General features: G+C 51.7%; 2 protein-coding genes across 2 annotated transcripts; both read left to right on the top strand.

Annotated features, from left to right (window-relative positions):
- Positions 1-1,051: 1,051 nt before the first annotated feature.
- Positions 1,052-18,126, top strand: MnM (myomesin and myosin binding protein). The gene is made up of 29 exons (XM_029111965.1): positions 1,052-1,200; positions 1,804-1,982; positions 2,073-2,293; positions 2,444-2,677; positions 2,802-2,952; positions 3,084-3,238; positions 3,327-3,489; positions 3,592-3,882; positions 3,959-4,076; positions 4,197-4,369; positions 4,776-4,845; positions 4,997-5,147; positions 5,445-5,514; positions 5,856-5,983; positions 6,075-6,329; positions 6,493-6,640; positions 6,729-6,893; positions 6,979-7,119; positions 7,225-7,335; positions 7,578-7,766; positions 7,918-8,615; positions 8,757-8,880; positions 8,994-9,120; positions 9,223-9,398; positions 14,769-14,855; positions 16,012-16,075; positions 16,863-16,945; positions 17,284-17,488; positions 17,646-18,126. Exons 1-29 carry the CDS (start codon positions 1,052-1,054, stop codon positions 17,728-17,730), a joined length of 4,911 nt encoding a protein of 1,636 aa, XP_028967798.1. The 3' UTR covers positions 17,731-18,126.
- On the top strand, positions 10,625-13,186 carry Cc2d2a (Coiled-coil and C2 domain containing 2A). The gene has a single exon (XM_029111941.1). It carries the CDS (start codon positions 10,625-10,627, stop codon positions 13,184-13,186), a length of 2,562 nt encoding a protein of 853 aa, XP_028967774.1.
- Positions 18,127-18,896: the final 770 nt, after the last annotated feature.

Raw genomic sequence — 18,896 nt, 5'->3', positions numbered from 1 at the left:
GTTCCCTCCTGAGTAAACAAAGAGCTGACGGATGCACGCGGGCAAACGAGCGACAGTGCCCGCGAGCGGCCAAGCCGGCCGGCTGGTAAGCTGCTCGGCGGCTCAACCAGGTAACTCCGTAGCTGTCCCAGATTCTCTCCCGCACCCTTTCATACTCCCTTGATCTCGAGGGGAGGGCCTAAAGGACCAGGGCTAGCACAGCGACCCTAAAGACCCCGAGGGTCGCTGGTTGGCAGTTGTGGTGTTGGTAACCCACCGAGAGAGCAACAGTCAACAAGACAAGAGTGTTGTGCGCTCGACAACCACCTTCTGGAGGAGAATCACACCGTCATGACCCAGGTGGGTGGGCGGATTCGAAGGCGAGCTTCAAACTTCCGGTTAATCCCCTGAGTTGGTTCACTGGCTCGTACCAAGAGATTCCGTTTGTATTCGGGAATCCGGTGGAATTCGCTCTCTCGGGGGCAGTGTGGCCGAGGTGAGCTCCGGCGCCAAAATAATCTTGAGCGAACCCATGAGCTCCCAAAGCGGATTCCTCCTCCGCGGACCAATCGCTATGCTCTCAACGAGTAATCTCTACCCCGATCGGTCGCCTAGACTGCTTCCGAATGGAAATGGACATGAAGTGTTCCAACCGGGTCAACTTTTCGCTTGACTGAGTCTCATAATTCATTCTGGTCGCCAAGGCCTCGATTCGAGATGCTAGATATAACCTACAACTTATCAGGAGCCAATTCAAGAATCCGCCGATCCGTGCTCTCCTCGTTCCGTCCGTGAACCTCAAAGAGTGGAGAAGTTCTTCCGTCGGGCTCACGTGTCTGAGTGAGTAATGTGCTGCCGATGACCCTATAGAGATCCGTCCGTAGAGATGCGTCACAGTTCTTCCAGAAACCAGACGGCTCTTTTACACGACGCTCTGACATTACGACGAATCAAGCGGTATCTGGCAAGGGAAGAGAGTCTGTGCACTAGGCGAACTTCGAGGGGAGACCTGCACTGATTGGCTTGATTTCGACAGGATTGAAGGACGAGCGAGACTTCAGGAGGTATCGTGATGTACATTCCTGCAACTCCGGAAACTGCGCCGGGACCGCCTCGGAACGTGCGAGCGTCTTACGATTACGAAGTCGATACCGTGAGGCTCACCTGGGATCTCCCGGAAAGTCCGGGTCCGTCGAAAATCCAGAGTTTCGTCGTTGAAAGGTGCGTGAGTCAACCTAAAGTCTCAAGTTCCCCATCCATCGACTCACATTTCAAATACCGAACTGAAGGGCAGGTCGTCACTAGCCCCGAGGCATCCCAAGAACACGGATTCCGAGCTGCCCCGTCAAGTACCTCACGATTCGAATACGTCACCGACGCTCCCCCCTCCCTAGCGCCCTTGCTATCAGTTCAGAGGAAGAATAAAAACTTTCTATCGATTCTCGAATTCAACTATCGAATCGGGAGCGGAGATGAAACCCATAAGTGCTTCACAGACTGGTCGAATGACTCGGAGAAGTAGCCTCACTTGAGTGGCTAAAACAATGACCGCTACTGTCGGTGAAGCTGCACCGACCAAAAAATAACACGTGCCCAGGCGGGCTTGCAAGGTGGACCTCTTCAGTGGTCATGTTTAGAGATAATAAATATCTCTTTAGCCTTCAGCTGTCTGCGGCAAAGCGCGAAACCCAAGCTCGAATGCCGTGACAAGGATATCCGAACTGTGACTTTCGCAATCGTCAACAGTGATATCCCCGATAGTAAATCTACGACTCCGATAACCCATCGAGTGACACTTGCTTAAAATCCCGACTCTAACTCCAGATGCGCGAGCGAAGACGGGGAATTCAAAGAAATCGGCTGTGTGGACCCTGAGCTCCTCTGGTTTTGTGATGGCGACATCTCCGGAGACGTTGAATATCTGTACCGTATCCTCTCTTTGAGCGAGAATGAAAGCAGCGAGCCCTCGGCGGCTGTCAAAGTATTCACCGAGTGTCTCGTGGGTGAGTTCGGCCAGAGCTGATAATAATTGCTCGATAATTATGAATTCTCTGATGAGTTTGTTTGCTCCAACGGATTCCCGTTCTCTGCAGATCTGCCGGATTCTCCAGAAGGTCCGCTCCACATCACTTGCACCACGAGTCGTTCCTGCTCGCTGTCGTGGAGGCAACCGATATCGGGTCCCGTACAGGGTTATTCCATATGGAAACGACGGCAGGACCTCGAGACCTGGACCCGAGTTATGACAGTCGATGGCGATATCCAGGAATGTACGGTCGGCAACCTGGATAATCACTTCCGGTATAGTTTCAAGGTGAGCCGGTTGGGCGGATGCGACTGTGAAATCCAGTACGCCCCGGGGCCGAAACCCGGGGCGTAGTGGGTTTCTGACCCGGAAAGAGTTGAGCCCGGTACAGCAGCCGCAGAACATAAAGATGAGCTGATGGGCTTCCTCTTCTTTCAGGTGCACTCAGAGAATCGGGCAGGGAGCTCACTTGTTGCGCTCAAGGCGCCGAGCCTGGTCCATCTGAAGACCGGTACTCGCAAACCGAACGCGCCTCGAGGTCCTCTCGTCCCGACCGTGACCGGGCCTTCCTCAATGTATATCGAGTGGGGTCCGTGCGAAAACGACGGCGGAGCTCCTCTGAGAGGTTACACGATATGGATCAAAGAAGTTCCCCGCAAAATATGGGTTGAGGTATGCAAGCGAGCTCTCAATTCTCTTCCCGTAAATGATCGACATTCTTCGTGTTCACTTCCTTACAATACTAACCTCTGGCAGGCCGTGATGTGGGGATTCATGATCAACTCGATATTTTCAGATAGGGAACGTGGAACCTGACGTCTGCATATTTACTGTGAGGGATCTACTGGAAGGCCACGAGTATTCGGTGAAAGTGGCGGCTTTCAATGAACTCGGGGTTGGACCTCCTTTGGTCTTAGAGATCCCGATTGCCATCATTAGACCGGAAGGTGAGTCCGTCGAGAGTTTGCTCGCCTTATAGCCAGTATCGGCGTGTCGAGGACTCAGATCTGGGTGGGTCCGGCCACCAGTACCTTGTATGTATTCCCTTGTATGTATATCGACAAGAATTCTTTCGCAGGAGTTGTAGTTCCTCCGAGCGCACCGATCGGTCCGATTGTCGTGAAGAATATCTCCCCAACATCGATGATGGTTTCCTGGAAAGCTCCATGCGACGACGGCGGGGGACCCGTTGAAGCCTACATCATCGAGCAGAGGGAAATTCTCGAAGCTGACGTACGACTTCCCACTCCTTACAAAGAAACTAGATTCACGAGAAACCTCGATTGTTTAGGTGATATAATGAGAACGTTTGCGATCGTAGATCGTCAAGAGTCATCACGAAACAGACGGTCCTGAAACATATTATATCGCGGAAGATCTCACGCAAAACCACTACTACTGCTTCCGGATTTACGCCGTCAACGAGGCGGGCGTGGGAGAGGCTCTCGTCGGGAAGATTCCAACTCGAGCGAGAGCGGCCTCAGGTTAGTCTAGAGGGAATTCCATTGAATCAGCGATACTGTCTGCTTCCTTTGACAATGCCAACGAGAGAGGAGCTCACATGGGGCTTTCCCCATCGATCGCAGTCAGGCCGCCTCAGCCCGATGCACCGCTTGTTGAGCTCCATGATCACAAACCACGAACAGTGAGGGTCTCGTGGGACCCGGTCGAGGGCGATATCGAATGCTATCTCGTCGAGCGGTCTCAATTAGATGAAGAAGAGTGGCAGCTCGTCAGTCCCCAGAGGAACTTCCGCGAGACCAGCCTCCTCTGCTCCGGACTCTTCCCCGGGATCGAGTACGTCTTCAGAGTCAGCGCCGAAAACGATCATGGATTGGGGAAGGCTTCGCAGATTTCCGAGCCTATAGCTGTGACAGGTCAGTGAGAACTCGCGGTGATGACATATCACCTCACCACGGGATGGAGAGCCTAACGTTTCTTCCGTCGTTCCAGCCGGTAATATCCGAGAGCCCCGATTCTGCAAGGATTTGAAGGACATGACGGCACTAGCCGGTGATCTGATCCAGTTCGATGTTGAATTCTGCGGAGAACCAGAGCCGGAGATCATCTGGTGAGCGAAACTTGGGACCCTTCGTCCAGGTGTTTCGGGTGCCGTTCTTGAGGGACCGTCACTACAGAGGCTCCGAAGCACCACCTTAACCAGAATTCTCCTCGTCCCTTCAATCCGTAGGATGCACGATGGAGCCCCCGTTCAATCTGAAGGACGCTTCGAGGTGTTGAGCGTCGAAGGAGCGTCCTCGCTCCGCATCAGCCCTGTCATGATGGAAGACGAGGCTGGAGTGGCCTGTGAAGCGAACAATCCCGCCGGCAAGAGCAGGACCGACGCGAAACTCTCCGTGCATGGTAAATTGAAGAGCCGGAACGGCCGTGGAGTTCGTAGCGAATCTCTCTGTTCGGCTACCATCGCTGGAAGTCCGTCCCGATGGGAGACATTTATGATGAGCTGAACGTTCCGCCAGACCGCCTGATGAGATAGTGGATGACCTCGCGCCGCGAGAAGACTATTCTCGGTGGTGCCAACTTTGTTAGTTAAAGGCCATGAAGCGTTTTAGCGCCGATTCGCAGAAGGCGTTGCTTTCATCTTCATCTCGGTCATCTGTCATCCAGTGGGGTTGCATGGTCGTGTGGCTTCGTGTTCACCGAGTTGAGCGGTCATTCGTCCGCGACTTCACCTGTGCTGCGAAAGCTCTAGACAGGCTGACGTCACCCGAGTTCTCCACCTCAACCCCCTCTCTCATATCTCTTCCAGCGCGGCCTGAGATTCTGCCTGTGGCCCGATATTCGCACGGTCTGTGTTTCGACGCTGGAGAGTCGCTGAGGTAAGCGAAAGGCAACCGGAAAGAAAGTAATTATTGAAACGGTCGCTTGTCAGTGCCACCATGGACAGTGAAGCAGAGCAATCGCGGAGACCGAACGAGCTGAAGGACGGAAAAACGTCGGAAGCTACGAGAAACCGTCGGTTGTTCGCAGAATCAAGCTACCGTACGTGGGGAGTCCGAAGCCGAGAGCGGAGTGGCTGCTGAACGGCAAGCCTCTCGATTTGAGTTCCGAGGGCGTCAGTGTATCTTTCGATTGTGGGAACGCAGTTTTGGAAATTGATGAAATCACGACAAGTTCGCAAGTGAGTTGATATTCAATGGGAGATTATCCGGTTCTCACACTGCGTGAAGCGTTCCCATGCCCTAACTTGAATAATAACATTTGGAATTTCGAGCGAAATGCTGAACTCTATTGAAAACTACTTGAAAGAATGCTACACTACGGGCTCATCTGGACAACCTAGCCAGACAATTCAGTTACAATCATCCACAGCATGTGGGCTCTCATTCTTCCGAGAAGAAGACAAAAATCATTGATTGGATCAAAACTCCCGAAGGGCATACAGTCTAGTCGAGTGTGGAGCATCTTCTATTTCCAGGGAACTTATACGCTGAAAATCGACAACCAATACGGAACGGCAACACTCGATATCGCAGTCTCCGTGACAGGTATGTAGGTCTCCTTCACGAAAATACAGGGAAACTTCCGAGCTTCCGAATGGGTCCGGCTTCCTCGGCGGAGGACTGTCGGCCCGAGTCATCACGCTTTATGGTGATAGTACATATTTGGCCCGAATGGCAGCCTCCGCTGTGAATGTGGGAGATGAGCGCTTCATAAAGTGCAACTACCTTTACCCTAAAAATCTCTCGAAACACTGAATAAGAGTATTTCAGGATCGTTACCATACGAATCGGTGATGGAGGAGTCCAAGACTCTCGTCAAACTACCGCCGACTCAGCTCGAACGAAACATGAATACTTCTCGTTCAGTACCTCGAATCTCTTCTCAGGTGAACCGGAGCGCCCTTCGGGACTCTATCTGACAGACATCAAGGAGGATAATTGTGTTTTGCATTGGGTGCCGCCGGAGAATGATGGAGGGAGTCCGATAACAAATTACGTCGTCGAGAAACTACAGGTATCGCGCTGGTTTTGTCACTTGATGCAGTCAGCCAGAATTGTGATTACCGATTTCCGGGAAGCCAACGCCCTCCTTTGCTTGTACACAGGAGGGCGAGGTTATTTGGACTCGATGTGGGACCTCTCAGAAAGCGGAATACCGAGTTTTCGATCTTGAGGAGGGCGGCATCGTGGTCTTCAGAGTCTCTGCTGTCAATATATTCGGGCAGAGTGAACCGAGTGACACCACTCTTCCAACCAAGATGTCGCCCGAGGTGGAATATCAAGGCAATCGTCCAGGAAAAATATCCGCTCCGTCCTCATCCGTCTCGGCCGTCGGTGTCCATCAGGATTCGGTATTCCAGGTCAGCCTAATGACTGTCCGCCGTGCCCCGATAAGACCGCATACCCCCCGGAAACGCTCAAGGAGGAGTCCAAGGGGAACCGACATTCTGTAGGCGAATCCGGTCGATGTTACTGAGGAGCTATGTATGTACACGAATCTAACAGTCGTTATCGGCACGGCAGGACATTTCAGCTCAGCAAGAAAGACCCTGTCCCGAGATTCGTCCCGAGTTTTGGGCAACGCCAGACCTCATTTCCCTGGACAGTTGCGTTCCAGAAACCCTCTTGGGCGGATCTCAGCCCCACAGAGATTGGGAAGAAGCCACAGCTGGTGAATAATAATTATTTTCGTGCAAAGGGAAGAAAATCCTCTCGCGGAAACCGTGAGAGCCGACTATTATAGCTCCACGAATTTCCAGTTACTGACGACACTTTGGACTCGGTTTCGGAGCTGTCTTCGTTCCAAGCAGAATACACCGACTACTACTCCGGATCTCCGCACGGTACCGTGGCGTCGTCGAATGACACGGTGCTCGACATGGAAATGTCGGAGCTGATGAACTTGGTATCCCACGACTACTCCGGTGAGCGCTATACATAGATTTAGGAAATCGTTCGATACGCTCGAAAGTATTCATTCTCTTCACTGAGCCGGTGACGTTGCCTCAGGCTCGGATAACGGCAGAACGGTCGTGCAGCGAGCGCCTCCCCAAGTGTCTCACGTTGGCTCTATGGTGACACCTTCAGAGCGCAGCAAGGCTGTGTCGCCCACTGACAGCCTACCTCTGATGACAGTGATTGAAGCTTCGAGTGAGTAGTATCCATCATTCGCCCGAGAGACTACGAGAACTCAATATTGTTGCGCTACTCTACGCTTGAATTTCTCGAGATTCAACCGATTTTCTTCGGAATCAGGGTATCGAAGCGACCATTCGAACGGTTCAGATGGCGAGCTGACGGTTCGGCCAGCCAGGCCGCCCCCGCCAGCTTACGCAGACGCCATAGCGGAAATTCATCAAGCAGAAGGTGAGTGAAAATTCGAAGGCAGAATAATCGACATCTCGCTAAGACGCCGCCGCGACGGGCCACCAAGTCTAAGCGCCGCCTCGCTGTTCGCGATATCACCCCGAGCGCATCGCGTCTGCCTGTACAGCAGGGAAAACTTAGCATTATGGTCGGAACGGCAGAGGAAGATCCTGCCGGCCCTGAATAGAATGAAATTGTGGAGTTCCGATCTCGAATACGATGAAAAGATGATTTGATTTCAGAGTGCCTCGAAGATTTGAATGTCACACCCGAATCGGCGAACCTGTGCACGGAGCCCGTATACCTCCATTCAGCTAAATCGAAGCCGCTCGTCGTGGTAGACGGGGTGCCTCTGATACAGGTTGAGCGCAAAGCATCTCTCCTAGAGGACATCCATGAAGCCGATGAGAACTTAGAACCTGCGTCAGAAGGTCTATCGGTTGTCCGAAGCCGATTCCCGAGCATACAATTTCCTAGCAAAAAAATATTCGGAGCTCTACGAACGATAAGTCCTTCACCGGAATCCCCGGTCAGCGGGCGTGAGTCTCACGAACTAATGCTCAAACGTCCGTGCTCTTTCAGCGAGTGACAGACTTCTGGTTTCACTCAGCAAGGCCGAGAGTGCGACCGACAGCTGCCTCCAAATCTTGGAAAAGAGTCCTCGAGCCGAGTCGAACTGCAGCTCAATTTCGGATATAGCTTCGCTGGAAGATTCTATCGAAAGAGAGTACAATTACAAGGAACAGAAAATGGAATCCCTCGAAGCAGGTCTGGAATTCGAGATGGCGAGTCTCGAGAGAGACCTCTCATTGCTCAAAGTTCTCCAAGGCGCTGAAGACGAGGATCTCAGCGGCTCGAAGCGAACCGATCTGGTCAGAGAGATCGGACGCCACGGCGAGTTGTTCCGACCTCTACACAGAGAACCGCCTAGGCCTCGAAAGCGATACCCGAAGTACTCTGTGGAACGACGTCACTTTGAGAGACTTATGACTCCTCCAAATCGTCGAAAGTTCTACGCAGAACGCACTGGAAGCATTTTCAAAATACCCTCTTCGAGCGGCAGCGATGAAGACGAAGTCTCGAGTGAGGAGAGCTTCCACGAAACTCCAGTCAAGGGCTGTGCACCGAAAGTGATCAGTCATTTGCGAAACAGGCATATCCAGGCGGGATGTCGCATCAAACTCAGCTGTTCCATAGACGGTGATCCTTGTCCTGAAATCTTCTGGTTCCGTAACGGCAGGCCGCTTGCGCTCAAAAACCGTCACTTCGTCGTAAGCATGGTAAGAGCCCTAAAATGAGAAGCAAAAATTCACCTCTCGACTCTCCATGATCACCTCATCCCATTGAAGTTGTGTGTTCTCGGATGGGAACGGTCCTGGACCCGATTGGTTTCTATTGGATTTTCCATCCACGATTTCCAGCTCGATTTCAATCTTTGTACCTTGGAGATATACAGCGTGCGATCCACTGATACGGGCGAGTATTCCCTCGTGGCGAAAAATCCGTTCGGAGAGTGCTCAACGTCGGCATATTTGAGAGTGACGGGTACGTGCAGAAGCTGTGAATTTCCAAAGAGGTATACCTGAGAATAGTAGCCTCGGAACTACATGCCCAGGAACCTTTCCCGATATTAGATCACGTTTCTCATGTCACAAAAGGTAGCAGAGAAGAAAGCCCGGAGAAACCGCGCATTCGCCGAGAGAAAGAAGCAGTGCTGGCAACGAAAGACGGTAAAACTGATTTGAATTGGAATGTCCGCGGATGGCCTCTCCCATCAGTTCAAGTGTGAGTCCGGCTGAAATCAATGGTCATCAATCGGAGATCGACGAGACTTTCGGAGTTCAGAGAAGGAAGTGGAGGAACCATTGCGTTATTCCCTCTTTCCAGGTATCATGAGCTCGATCGGATTCGCACAGATCTCTGGAAAGATCTTACTTTGGGACCCCGAGGAGAGTGTAGGCTCAAATTCCACAAAGTTTCTCCGAGTGACGAAGGTGTCTACACATGCTTGGCGTCAAACAAGTACGGACGCGCGGCGACGACCATCGTTCTGGCGGTCGGGGGTGAGTCCTGTTCGAACGAAGTATATCCAGCGGATGCTTTGAAGGGAAATATTCCAGGTGGGCTGCGAAATCCTATTGTACAAATGCTTGAAACTGCCGCGAAAAGCTTCCCGCCTCAATCGTGGGGACTCGATTCGCTCGTAGGTTCCTCCTCAAGGGTAATATCAATAGACGTGGAAATGTAAGCGCTACAACTCCTGTCGTGATTCGATCATTGAGATGATTACCACACTCCCTTGCTCTCGTCATTTTGGGAATCTGAAACAAATGCCGGCGCCTGCCGGGAGACTATGGCTCAGAGTGCCAACCTTAATATCAAGTCGCGCCCCGCCACGCCCCACCTTCCTTAAGCTCCCGTTGGGGCGAAACTTGTCGAGCGCCTTATCGGTAGTTCCTGCGTTCCACGTAGAACAGCACTGCTCTAAAACTTCAGACAATGCAGTATGTATTGTTTGAAGCACCGAGGATCAGATCTGTTGAGCGGAGAGACTAAAATCTGAGAGACGAAAGGAAAAATCGAGACGTCTGGGCTCTATTGACAAGAGAATTCACCATTCGATGCGCCTGTGAATAGAAGCGAGGTTCTTACTCGTTCGAGAAAATTTCCACTCCGCGGCGTAGGCCGAAAACATGTTTGCGTTTGATCATTGTTGCATCTGATTCGATCACAGCGGCCGACTCAAGCGCCTTCTCTTCGTGGAAATCCGGAGAATAAATATTGTACTTTGCCTCTGACTGCCTTGAGTGCTTCTTGGCACGTCGGGCTCGCGCGCTCGATGTTCTGTATGCCAGGGAGCTGTCGCGAATCAACTCTACGTCTGACGAGTCTCGTCGCGAATCATCGATTCCGATGACAGCTTTCGATGTCTTCGAGAAGGTTCAAATCCTTCGCAGGGGGCTCTTGTCTACAAGCGACCCTGATCAGTTCTACGGTCGGCGCATGCGGTATGCCGTCAGGATACCGACGGAGCGAAAAATCACCCTCCATTGGTAGATGCGATTCGGAAAGACTGTTTGGGATTCGGAGTCTATTCGAAGTGTCCGAATACGATACGAAGTGTCCATCGACGTTCGGAGAGCTCTCGAGGCCGGTAGCAGAGCCCGCGCTCTGCGCGAGGAAGTATCCATGGCAACCGGACCACAAAGCTCGGGCTCATGAGACCGAACGATTCATTGACAAAACTAGCGAATTCGTCGGTCCGGCTCGTTTCACTCCCCGATACGTCATGGAGGCCAAGAGGATACTGCAGCAGCGAGTGCGTCGCCGACTACAAACAGTGACAGCTTTGAAGTCCCTGAGTGAGAAGTCGAAGTCAATACCGGATGTTGACTTCACTCTGGCGACGGAAAGGAACAATGGTATTGCATTTTTCCTGGGAACGGACATCGCGAGTGAAAGTGAAGCGAGAGCAAAAGAAGACGTGCGAGAGAGAGAGGAATTCGAGAATGCCACCTGGAAAATTTCGAGATACCTGAAGGCTCAACCGAACATCAAGATCTCAGATAGTGCCAGAAGCCTTGTTGTGACGGAGAGGCACAAATTCGGCGAACGTCAGAAGCGGATGCCGCCCAGGAGCGGGAACGCTTATCACGCTAACAGGATAAGCCAAGACGTTGTGGCGGAAGAGTCGGACGATTCTAGAAGGGATGTTAATCTGCTGGATGGTCTCGAGTCTCCCGCCATGAAGCTAGAGCCTCTCAAAGATGAGTGGCGCCTTCAAGACGATATCGGCACTAAAGACCGCTTCAGCGTGATGGCCCTCAGAGGACGGCATCGAGCTCCCATGAAAGAAAGTACGACTCTGGTCCCACTCTACTCGAAAGAATACCAAACGAGAGGCGCTGCCGACGACCGAGAAGAGTTCGACGATATCGAGTCATTCCAATTCGCTCAGAATACTGTCATGGATAAGCTCAGAGAGTTGGTGGCCGAGCAGAGGCAGAGCGTTCAGCACCACACCACGTTGGAGAGTATTTTGATCGAGGAGAAAGCCCCCGGCATAGCGGTGATGGGTATCGGAATGCTCAAATTCACTCTTCCGAGAAGACCTCTCCGGCCGCGGCGGAAGGAGCGCAAAAAAGTCATGACGGCCTCCGTCATACAGCGGCAATCGGAATTCGCCGAAGCCGATCTCATTGTCACCGTACTGCGAGCGACGAACGTGCCCATCCGGTCCGATGTTGACCGCAGGGTCTCGAGTCCAAGCAGCGCGTTCCAGAGCCACGCACAGATTCAAGACAGCATTATACAAGTGCGACCCTTCGTCGAGGTCAGCTTCCAACAGAACACGAGAGCCACATTCATCTCTGATGGTCCGAACCCTACTTGGAACCAGCAACTGACATTACCCATTCGTAACGATACCTTCCAGGGAGACAATCGAGACTTAATCTACTTAAACATTTGCGATCAAGTGGTCATCGACCTACATGACGAAGACGACAAAGACCACATCCATCAGATTCTCGAACGCAGGTGGTTGGGTACATTAGCCATCCCGTTTTCCACCGTTTATCTGAATTCGAAGATCGAGGGCACCTTCCGCATAGAAAGCCCTCCCATTCTTTTTGGCTATGAATACGAATCGAAACAATGGCCACAAAGTATCGAGCAGAATAACTTCATTCTTCTTTCGCTGTTCATGACCATTGAACCCCCTCTCCAACTGCCGAAAATGATTTTCGAGAAACTCCCTCCTGGGGAGCCCGAGCCCATCCTTACCCGGTGCTCGAGGTACGAGAGCTCCCTGAAACAAAAATTCCCATCGCGAGAGATCCGGGCTCTTACGGCCAGCATCGACGGGAAGATGGTGCTGGTGACCAGGTTCATCCACCCGATTATGCCTCCGAGAGACTTGCTCTTCGACATGGAGGCTCTTCCAATGAAAATGGAGCGACTGGCGAGATTCGTTTCTCTGATCCCCACGGTTTCCGACAGCATCCTGTTCCCGGGAATCTGCGATATTTGGACTACTTGCGAACAGTTTCTGCAAGTGCTCGTTGGGGACGAGGAAGAGCACGCTCTGCTGCTGTGTAATTATTTTCTGTACCTCGGAGTCAATGCGTACATCCTGCTTGGCAATGGCATACCCGAAGGATCGACATCTTATGTGATCACATTCAATAACTCGGCTGGCGGAGTCGAAGACCGGATTTGGAATGCCGTCACAGGCAAGAGCTTCTCGCTTTCGGACGTGAACTCGCCTCTGCAGAGCGTCGGCTGCATCATCAGCAAAGACAATGTTTGGGCGAATATCCAGGAGGATGAGAGACCGTGTCGGGTGCAGTTCGCTCTCGGGAAGTCTAATTTATGGAGACCCTTATTCAGGAGTGACAGCAACCTTCAGCTGCACACCATCCAATCTGACAGCATCGAGTACTCTTCGCCGGATAAGCATTTCGCCTCGAAGCTAGAGAGTGCGCTAGAAACTCATCTTCGAGAGTCGATCATGCGTTGGCGGCGGCAGGACCGGACCATCTGGAACAGACACCATTGCAGGCTTCTCCGGACTATGCTGCCGAAGTTCGAGGAGCACCTTCAGCGGAAAGATACCATTGGCGCCGAAAATCTTCTAGACGCCATGTCGTCTCATAAAGTTAGCGGTTTCCCCCTGTCGATGACCTTCGTCAGCCTGAAGGCCGTGACGGATGCGGTGAAGGCCACCGGCGTTCATCTGACTCGACAAGACGGAACCGAGTTTGCGTTGGCGGTCTACGTGCACGCGTATCCGTCGCAAGTATTCGCAGTCTGGGTTTACGTCGCAACCATAGCCCTGCGCGAATACTAGAGCCTGCTTGATACGAACCGACTCAGAGTATCGGTATCTCATTTCCTTCCGTGTGGGAGGTTCAGAACTCAGAACACAATCAATGAGCCGATCAAATGTAATTATCGAGTGGGATTAAAAGAAAACTATAGCAATAAATATCGCTGAATTCTACGAGTGCTAAGAGATGATATCGAAACGGATACATAAATGATGGATTTCTTTGAGGACTAAATGGGAGATAAGTTAATAATCTCGCACCCCTGAGGCGTCTGAATGCATTGATGAATGGGAGCATATCATCAGGGGATTCTGCTCTCGACCCGCGTATTATCATGTTCTCGGGCACCGAATGAATACTCATTTGGCAAGGACGTCCGATAACGAGGCGATGAAAAGCAGAGACTCGTCCAAAACGATCATCATTGGTGTTCTGTTTAGGGTCTGCTTCGTTTGTATTCAAAATACGCACCACTCGGAACTACCTTGGCCCAGAAGAGATGCTGATAGGGAAGCGATTGACAGGGACAGGGTTCCCTCGGCCTGGCGGGCGCGAATGAAAAACAAAAGATCTTTAATGGGGATGGGATCGTTCGCAGCTTCTAGCTGATATGTGTAGGGAGCGGGAGCGACATTCTCTGAATGTTTGCGAAAATCAATGATTTGAGCTCGAAGCTTCATGGGATGTCGTTCGCCCCATTGATGTCTTCATATCCGATGCGAAGAACTCAAAATTCGTGCGGTGTATACCTCCTGAGTCAGCGGACAGATTCCGATGTGTGAACAATGTGCTCATTGTTTTCGAGAACTTCCCCATGACTCCGCGACCGCGCATTCCATAATCATCGGACCAATGTTTTGAAGAAGCACCGGGAAACTACGTCGGAACCGTCTATTCTAGTGAACCACCGAAGAGCCCGAGTTTGATTCTGGGTTAACTACCGGAAAAGTTTATGTCGGTCTGTGGTCAGGCAGAGTGATGACTTGTTTGTTTAGTCAATAGCTCGCAACAACGAGCAGGATCTTGGCGAAAAACTCATGAAAACTCATTTGTATCAAATTTCAACACATCGTACGTGAGATTTCCGCTGACGGAGATCTCTCCCTTTTCGCTGGCGTCTCCTTTCTAAACGGGGAGAGAGCTTTAGAGGGAGGCGAACTCCCGAGGACGCATAAAGGCGCGATGAAACTTTATCACTGAATCATTGAAGCGATCTCAGAGAAACAAGACAGACTTCGTCCGAAATGGTGTTTGGTTATACCGGTAAGCTAATTATGTCCCTCAATCGGTGATGCTGGTGTTGTTTGTTCTTCCCGTCGATCTTCACTCCGGTCCCGATGATGCGGGCGCATCTTCGTTTACTCTTTAGTGATTAGTTGACTGGACTTCTGCGAGGCTCCCACGAGGGTCTTCCCTACTTTAGTGTACTCGATGTAGGGAGATGATGACGATACGGCAGAGCATCCGATCGTCAATCGTCCCAGTATTGTTGGCTTCAGTGCTTCACAATCGTCGAGTGCGTCACCCGGCCTAGGAGAGCACCGTCACTAGACCCTCACCACTCAGCACTCTGAGCCTACTGGAGAAACTCTATTCTTTCAGGCGATTCTTCGACTTTAGCAGCCGCAATGGATCCAATGGCGGATATCTCATACTCAACCAGAAATCGTGATCGGAACCTTCCTTTGGGTGAGTTATTTCACCAGAAGACTCAGCTCTTATCCTGATTACTTAGTCAGAGAAGAATTCCCGTCTCCCCGTTCGAAGACTCCGAGACCAGACAGCCACTAATTTTGGCGGAAAGCCGGCGAATACATGAATTCTTTGTCAGTCGTCCTGAGGCTCGTCAAGCATGGGAGGATCTATCGTCACCCGGAACTTCGAAGTCCATTCAAGATCACAGGGAGAGCGAATCGGAACTCGTTAACAAATTTCTCAATTCACGATTCTTCGCTAGGGAATGACATCTACGAGTCTAGTGATGATTACACAATAGAAACCCCGTGAACCTACTCCGATCCGTCCGCTCGCCTTCAATGCGGTGGTTCGCGAAAGCCTGGCGACGAGGCAATGGCTAGAATATCTGTTGGCTGGTTCAGTGTACAGAGAATTCGCCCGGTGATCGACCTATTTGCATCGCGGCTGCTTTCCCTGCTCACTCGTATCTCCCTGTTTCTGAGAACCCACGGTGCCCCGCTCGGAGCGTCGACAGTGCTCACGGCAGAGGAATAACGTGGGCGAGGGAATGCAAACCCTCGTTTTCGGTGTGGCGCGGCCTGCTTACCACTTAGTTACCACTCCGAGTGCATCTGAACCGGAATTCGACTAGCTACTCACCCGAACGAGTATAAGGCGAACATGGTCAGGCTCTAATGATCGCGGGCTCACTACAATGGACGGAGGAGCGCCGGCAATATCATCACCGGTGTCAGTGCTGGACCAGTGGTTCATCGACATCGCTAAAGAGCCTGGACCTCGAGGTCGTCGGAAATTGAAGCTTGATCCCGGTCGGCTCAGATTTCTATTGCCGGCCACGAAGTCACTCCTTTCGCCCGATAATAAAAAAATCGAAACGAACGAGGTACGATGACCTTGTGTCGGCCTGCTCACGTCACTGGCCTGTGTATTTTGAGTCTCTTCCTGAGTGATGTTCTTGCTTCACGATTTCGTGAAGGTCCCGACAAAAACACATTCTTACGGCCGGCGAGGCAGTCCTCGCCGTCATGAGGATTTTTTGGTCTGCAGATCTCTATCCGTTACGCAAGCAGGAAAGGTCGCAGCAGTGTTCAATCTTCATATTCTCGCTGGCTGTAACGACGCAATTCTCAACGAGCCTGCTTTTCAGGTTTTTACGATCCGGACGTCACGGGGTCAAATTTTCCGGAATATGTTGAAGACATTTTCGAGAGGTGAGTGGCTGGAGGACCTAGCAGCCGCGTCGATTTCCCGAAGCAGCTTTCGGTCACTGTAGAAATATCTCTTAATTGTGCGAAGACCCATTGTTATGCTGGAAGAGCGACGCGGATATGTTTCGAGATGCATTGTGCGCGAACAGCAACTCTAATGTAATGGTCGTCTTTGAATCTACCGAGTCGAGGCAAACCTTCTCCAGATCTTCAGATTTCTCTGAAGAAAGGCTTCTCTCGCTTCGAATCATTCCGTTCACTGGTAGCGCCGCGTGCCGATAATCGGCGAGAGACGGTTGTCTATTCCTGGAGCTCGAAAAAGAATATCATTGGGGAAATCCGGAAGACTTCCGGGTCCCCATCAAAACACAAAAAGAGGGAAAATAGATTTGAGAAGATCGAGTTGAAGTCATCGGATGGATGACTTCAGAAACGGCGACGTCACACGGATTCCTACACGGAGCCCTCGCCAGCAGCCTCGGAGACTTGTAGCCTGTGTGTATGTAAGCAGACAACACGGACCCTTCAAGGGGGAAACCCGTCAATAGCTCTCAGCGGAAAACCAAGATGCGGCGTGATTGCTGACTGACTCGGTCTCGGACAGTTCCTGCTTGCGGATGAAGCGCTGATTCCGCTGTTCTGAGAAGTTCGCGAACCGACGTTCACATAACGAGGCTCGAAGAGCCGAGCGAGGGGATTTTTCTCCCACAGATTATATACGCTCGAAGACGCTCAGCCCAGAGATACAGCAGACAAGCCTCTCGTGACGTACGAAACCTTCCTCTTGCAGGCCCGTCTGTTGGTTCCGCACTCACCACGTACCCTTCCTCCGGAATTTACAGAAAGGGGTCAAAGAACTGCCCGAGTTACGAAGTAAGTTGTCGACTCGCGAGCGGAGCACCGGATCGATATCTCAAATATCTCGTTTTCGAGATCTCCTGACTAATCATCAGGAACGTCGAGCAAGCTTCCGCCCAACCTCCCTGGCGTTCAGATGATGGGTCTCTCGCCTTCCGGCCAGAGACGAACGCTCGGAGAGCGGTCAAGGTCCCCCGACAGAGACCGTGATTCGGAGGACACGAATATCTGCCGGTTCAAGTCGGGAACTCGAATCTTGCTCGAGAATTCATCCTCTGTACTCGCAACAAAGACTGGAAAGAATTCACGGCGTGGAATCGACTCGGTATAAGATCGTTCTCCTCTTTTTCCAGAGTTACCCTGGCCCCCACTGAACCCGAAGTTCACGGAAGTCGACAGGAATTCAGTCACCTTGTGCTGGGAAAAACCCATGAATGACGGAGGTTCAAAAATTTATGACTTCAAAGTCGAAGCACGAGAGATTCACACCCGGAATTGGCGGGAGAAAGCCACTTCACGCTCATCAATAACCACAGTTTACGGACTCAAGCCTGGGACGTGAGTACATTGGATTCTGAATCCGGTCGCAACGTGTATACCCTACGGCCGAGTCATTTCGACGTGTGTGAGTTCGGCTACGCAGCTAGGATATTCGTAGAATCGTGACGTCTACAACCGCTGCGCCGCATCGATGGCTGACGATGTTCTTTCGCAGGACCTACGTTTTCCGCGTTGCTGCACGCAATAAGTACGGAGAGGGTCAGGCCCAGGTTTCGGAGCCCGTGACGACAAGGGCGTGAAGATCAGGGAATGCTACTCTCGTCAATCTCAATCTCATCTCCCTGATCAGCTCTCAGGCTGAGCCTCTGCCGGCTAAGTTCTGATCGGTACCGAGCAGATTTCTTCCTGCTGCGCAGTCTCACCTCGTTCATCTGTATCTACAGCGATCTCTAGACCGGGGGGGAGGAAAGTTTCGTCGAAAAAAAATGCTCCTGACGAGCGAGAGGGAAATTCTGAGAGCCTTGTCGGACGTGACTCATCGGCAGCTTTCGGCCGCGTTTCTGTATAGTATATCCTTGATACTCGACCATTCATTCTTCTCTGTTGAGTAATGGTTCGCTTTTGAGCAATTCTTGAACAAGAGCGCTGGCCGCGGTCTCGAACCGCAACGAGGCAGCGCTCCGAATAAAGTTATTTGCTTTCTTCCCGAACATCAGTCCTCCTCCATCAGCTTGCTCGGTCAGGGTAGATCAGATGTGAGCACGATTTTCACATTCATAATTGTGCGCTTGCACAGACCTTCCGGAAAACAGCATGGGGGAAGCCGATTCCGAGCTGGATCACAGGAACCTATCAGGATTGCTGGAACTAGTCGGCCCGAGTCGGGAATTCAGGGACCCTCTCCCGAGGCCCACACCTTAACGTAACGATTACTCTATACTGGCGAGGGATACGAAGTATGAAGACAAAAAGGATAGGAGCCTCCGGAGAAGGAGGCGATCCTCCGATCGCCCATCTCCGGGTTCTGCCGAAGACCAGATGGAGCGTCCTAACGCGATGGCCAGAGTATTCTTAGACGGTCTTGATCACTTCATTGATTTGCATGACCAAGACTTCGAACTTGAAGCTGGAGCTTGCGGGTTCCGAAGGGCTTGGCGGTCATTCCGCGACCAGCTCCACTTAGCGAGAGCGATTCCAGCTAGATTTACACCGGATATCGAGCCTCATACTCGATGTCGAATCGCTTACGACGTCACGCATGTGATCGTCAGCTACGCTCTACGACTTTCGGAACTCAAGCCCAAAGGACTCCATGAGCTCTCGAGCATCTTCACTTTTCCTTCTCCTGCTGTGGGCTCTCACGAATCTCATCCATTCCGTGGCGCAGTTCCGAGTAGCACTGTAGTGGGAAGGTACACGCAGTCAACACAGTCATCTCTAATATCTCCAGACGATGAATCAAGAA

Source organism: Galendromus occidentalis, unplaced genomic scaffold (genome assembly GCF_000255335.2).
Source record: "Galendromus occidentalis unplaced genomic scaffold, Mocc_1.1 scf7180000077477, whole genome shotgun sequence".
Classification (NCBI taxonomy): domain Eukaryota; kingdom Metazoa; phylum Arthropoda; class Arachnida; order Mesostigmata; family Phytoseiidae; genus Galendromus; species Galendromus occidentalis.
This window is presented reverse-complemented; position numbering and strand designations above follow the sequence as displayed.

What these genes read in the sequence shown, in the direction of transcription:
- Cc2d2a (XM_029111941.1), top strand. Translation starts at nt 10,625, where the DNA reads ATGGAGGCCAAGAGGATACTGCAGCAGCGAGTGCGTCGCCGACTACAA.
- MnM (XM_029111965.1), top strand. Translation starts at nt 1,052, where the DNA reads ATGTACATTCCTGCAACTCCGGAAACTGCGCCGGGACCGCCTCGGAAC. An exon ending in ACTTCCGGTATAGTTTCAAG is followed by an intron (nt 2,294 to 2,443) that starts GTGAGCCGGTTG and finishes CTCTTCTTTCAG; the next exon opens with GTGCACTCAGAGAATCGGGC. An exon ending in CTTAGAACCTGCGTCAGAAG is followed by an intron (nt 7,767 to 7,917) that starts GTCTATCGGTTG and finishes GTGCTCTTTCAG; the next exon opens with CGAGTGACAGACTTCTGGTT.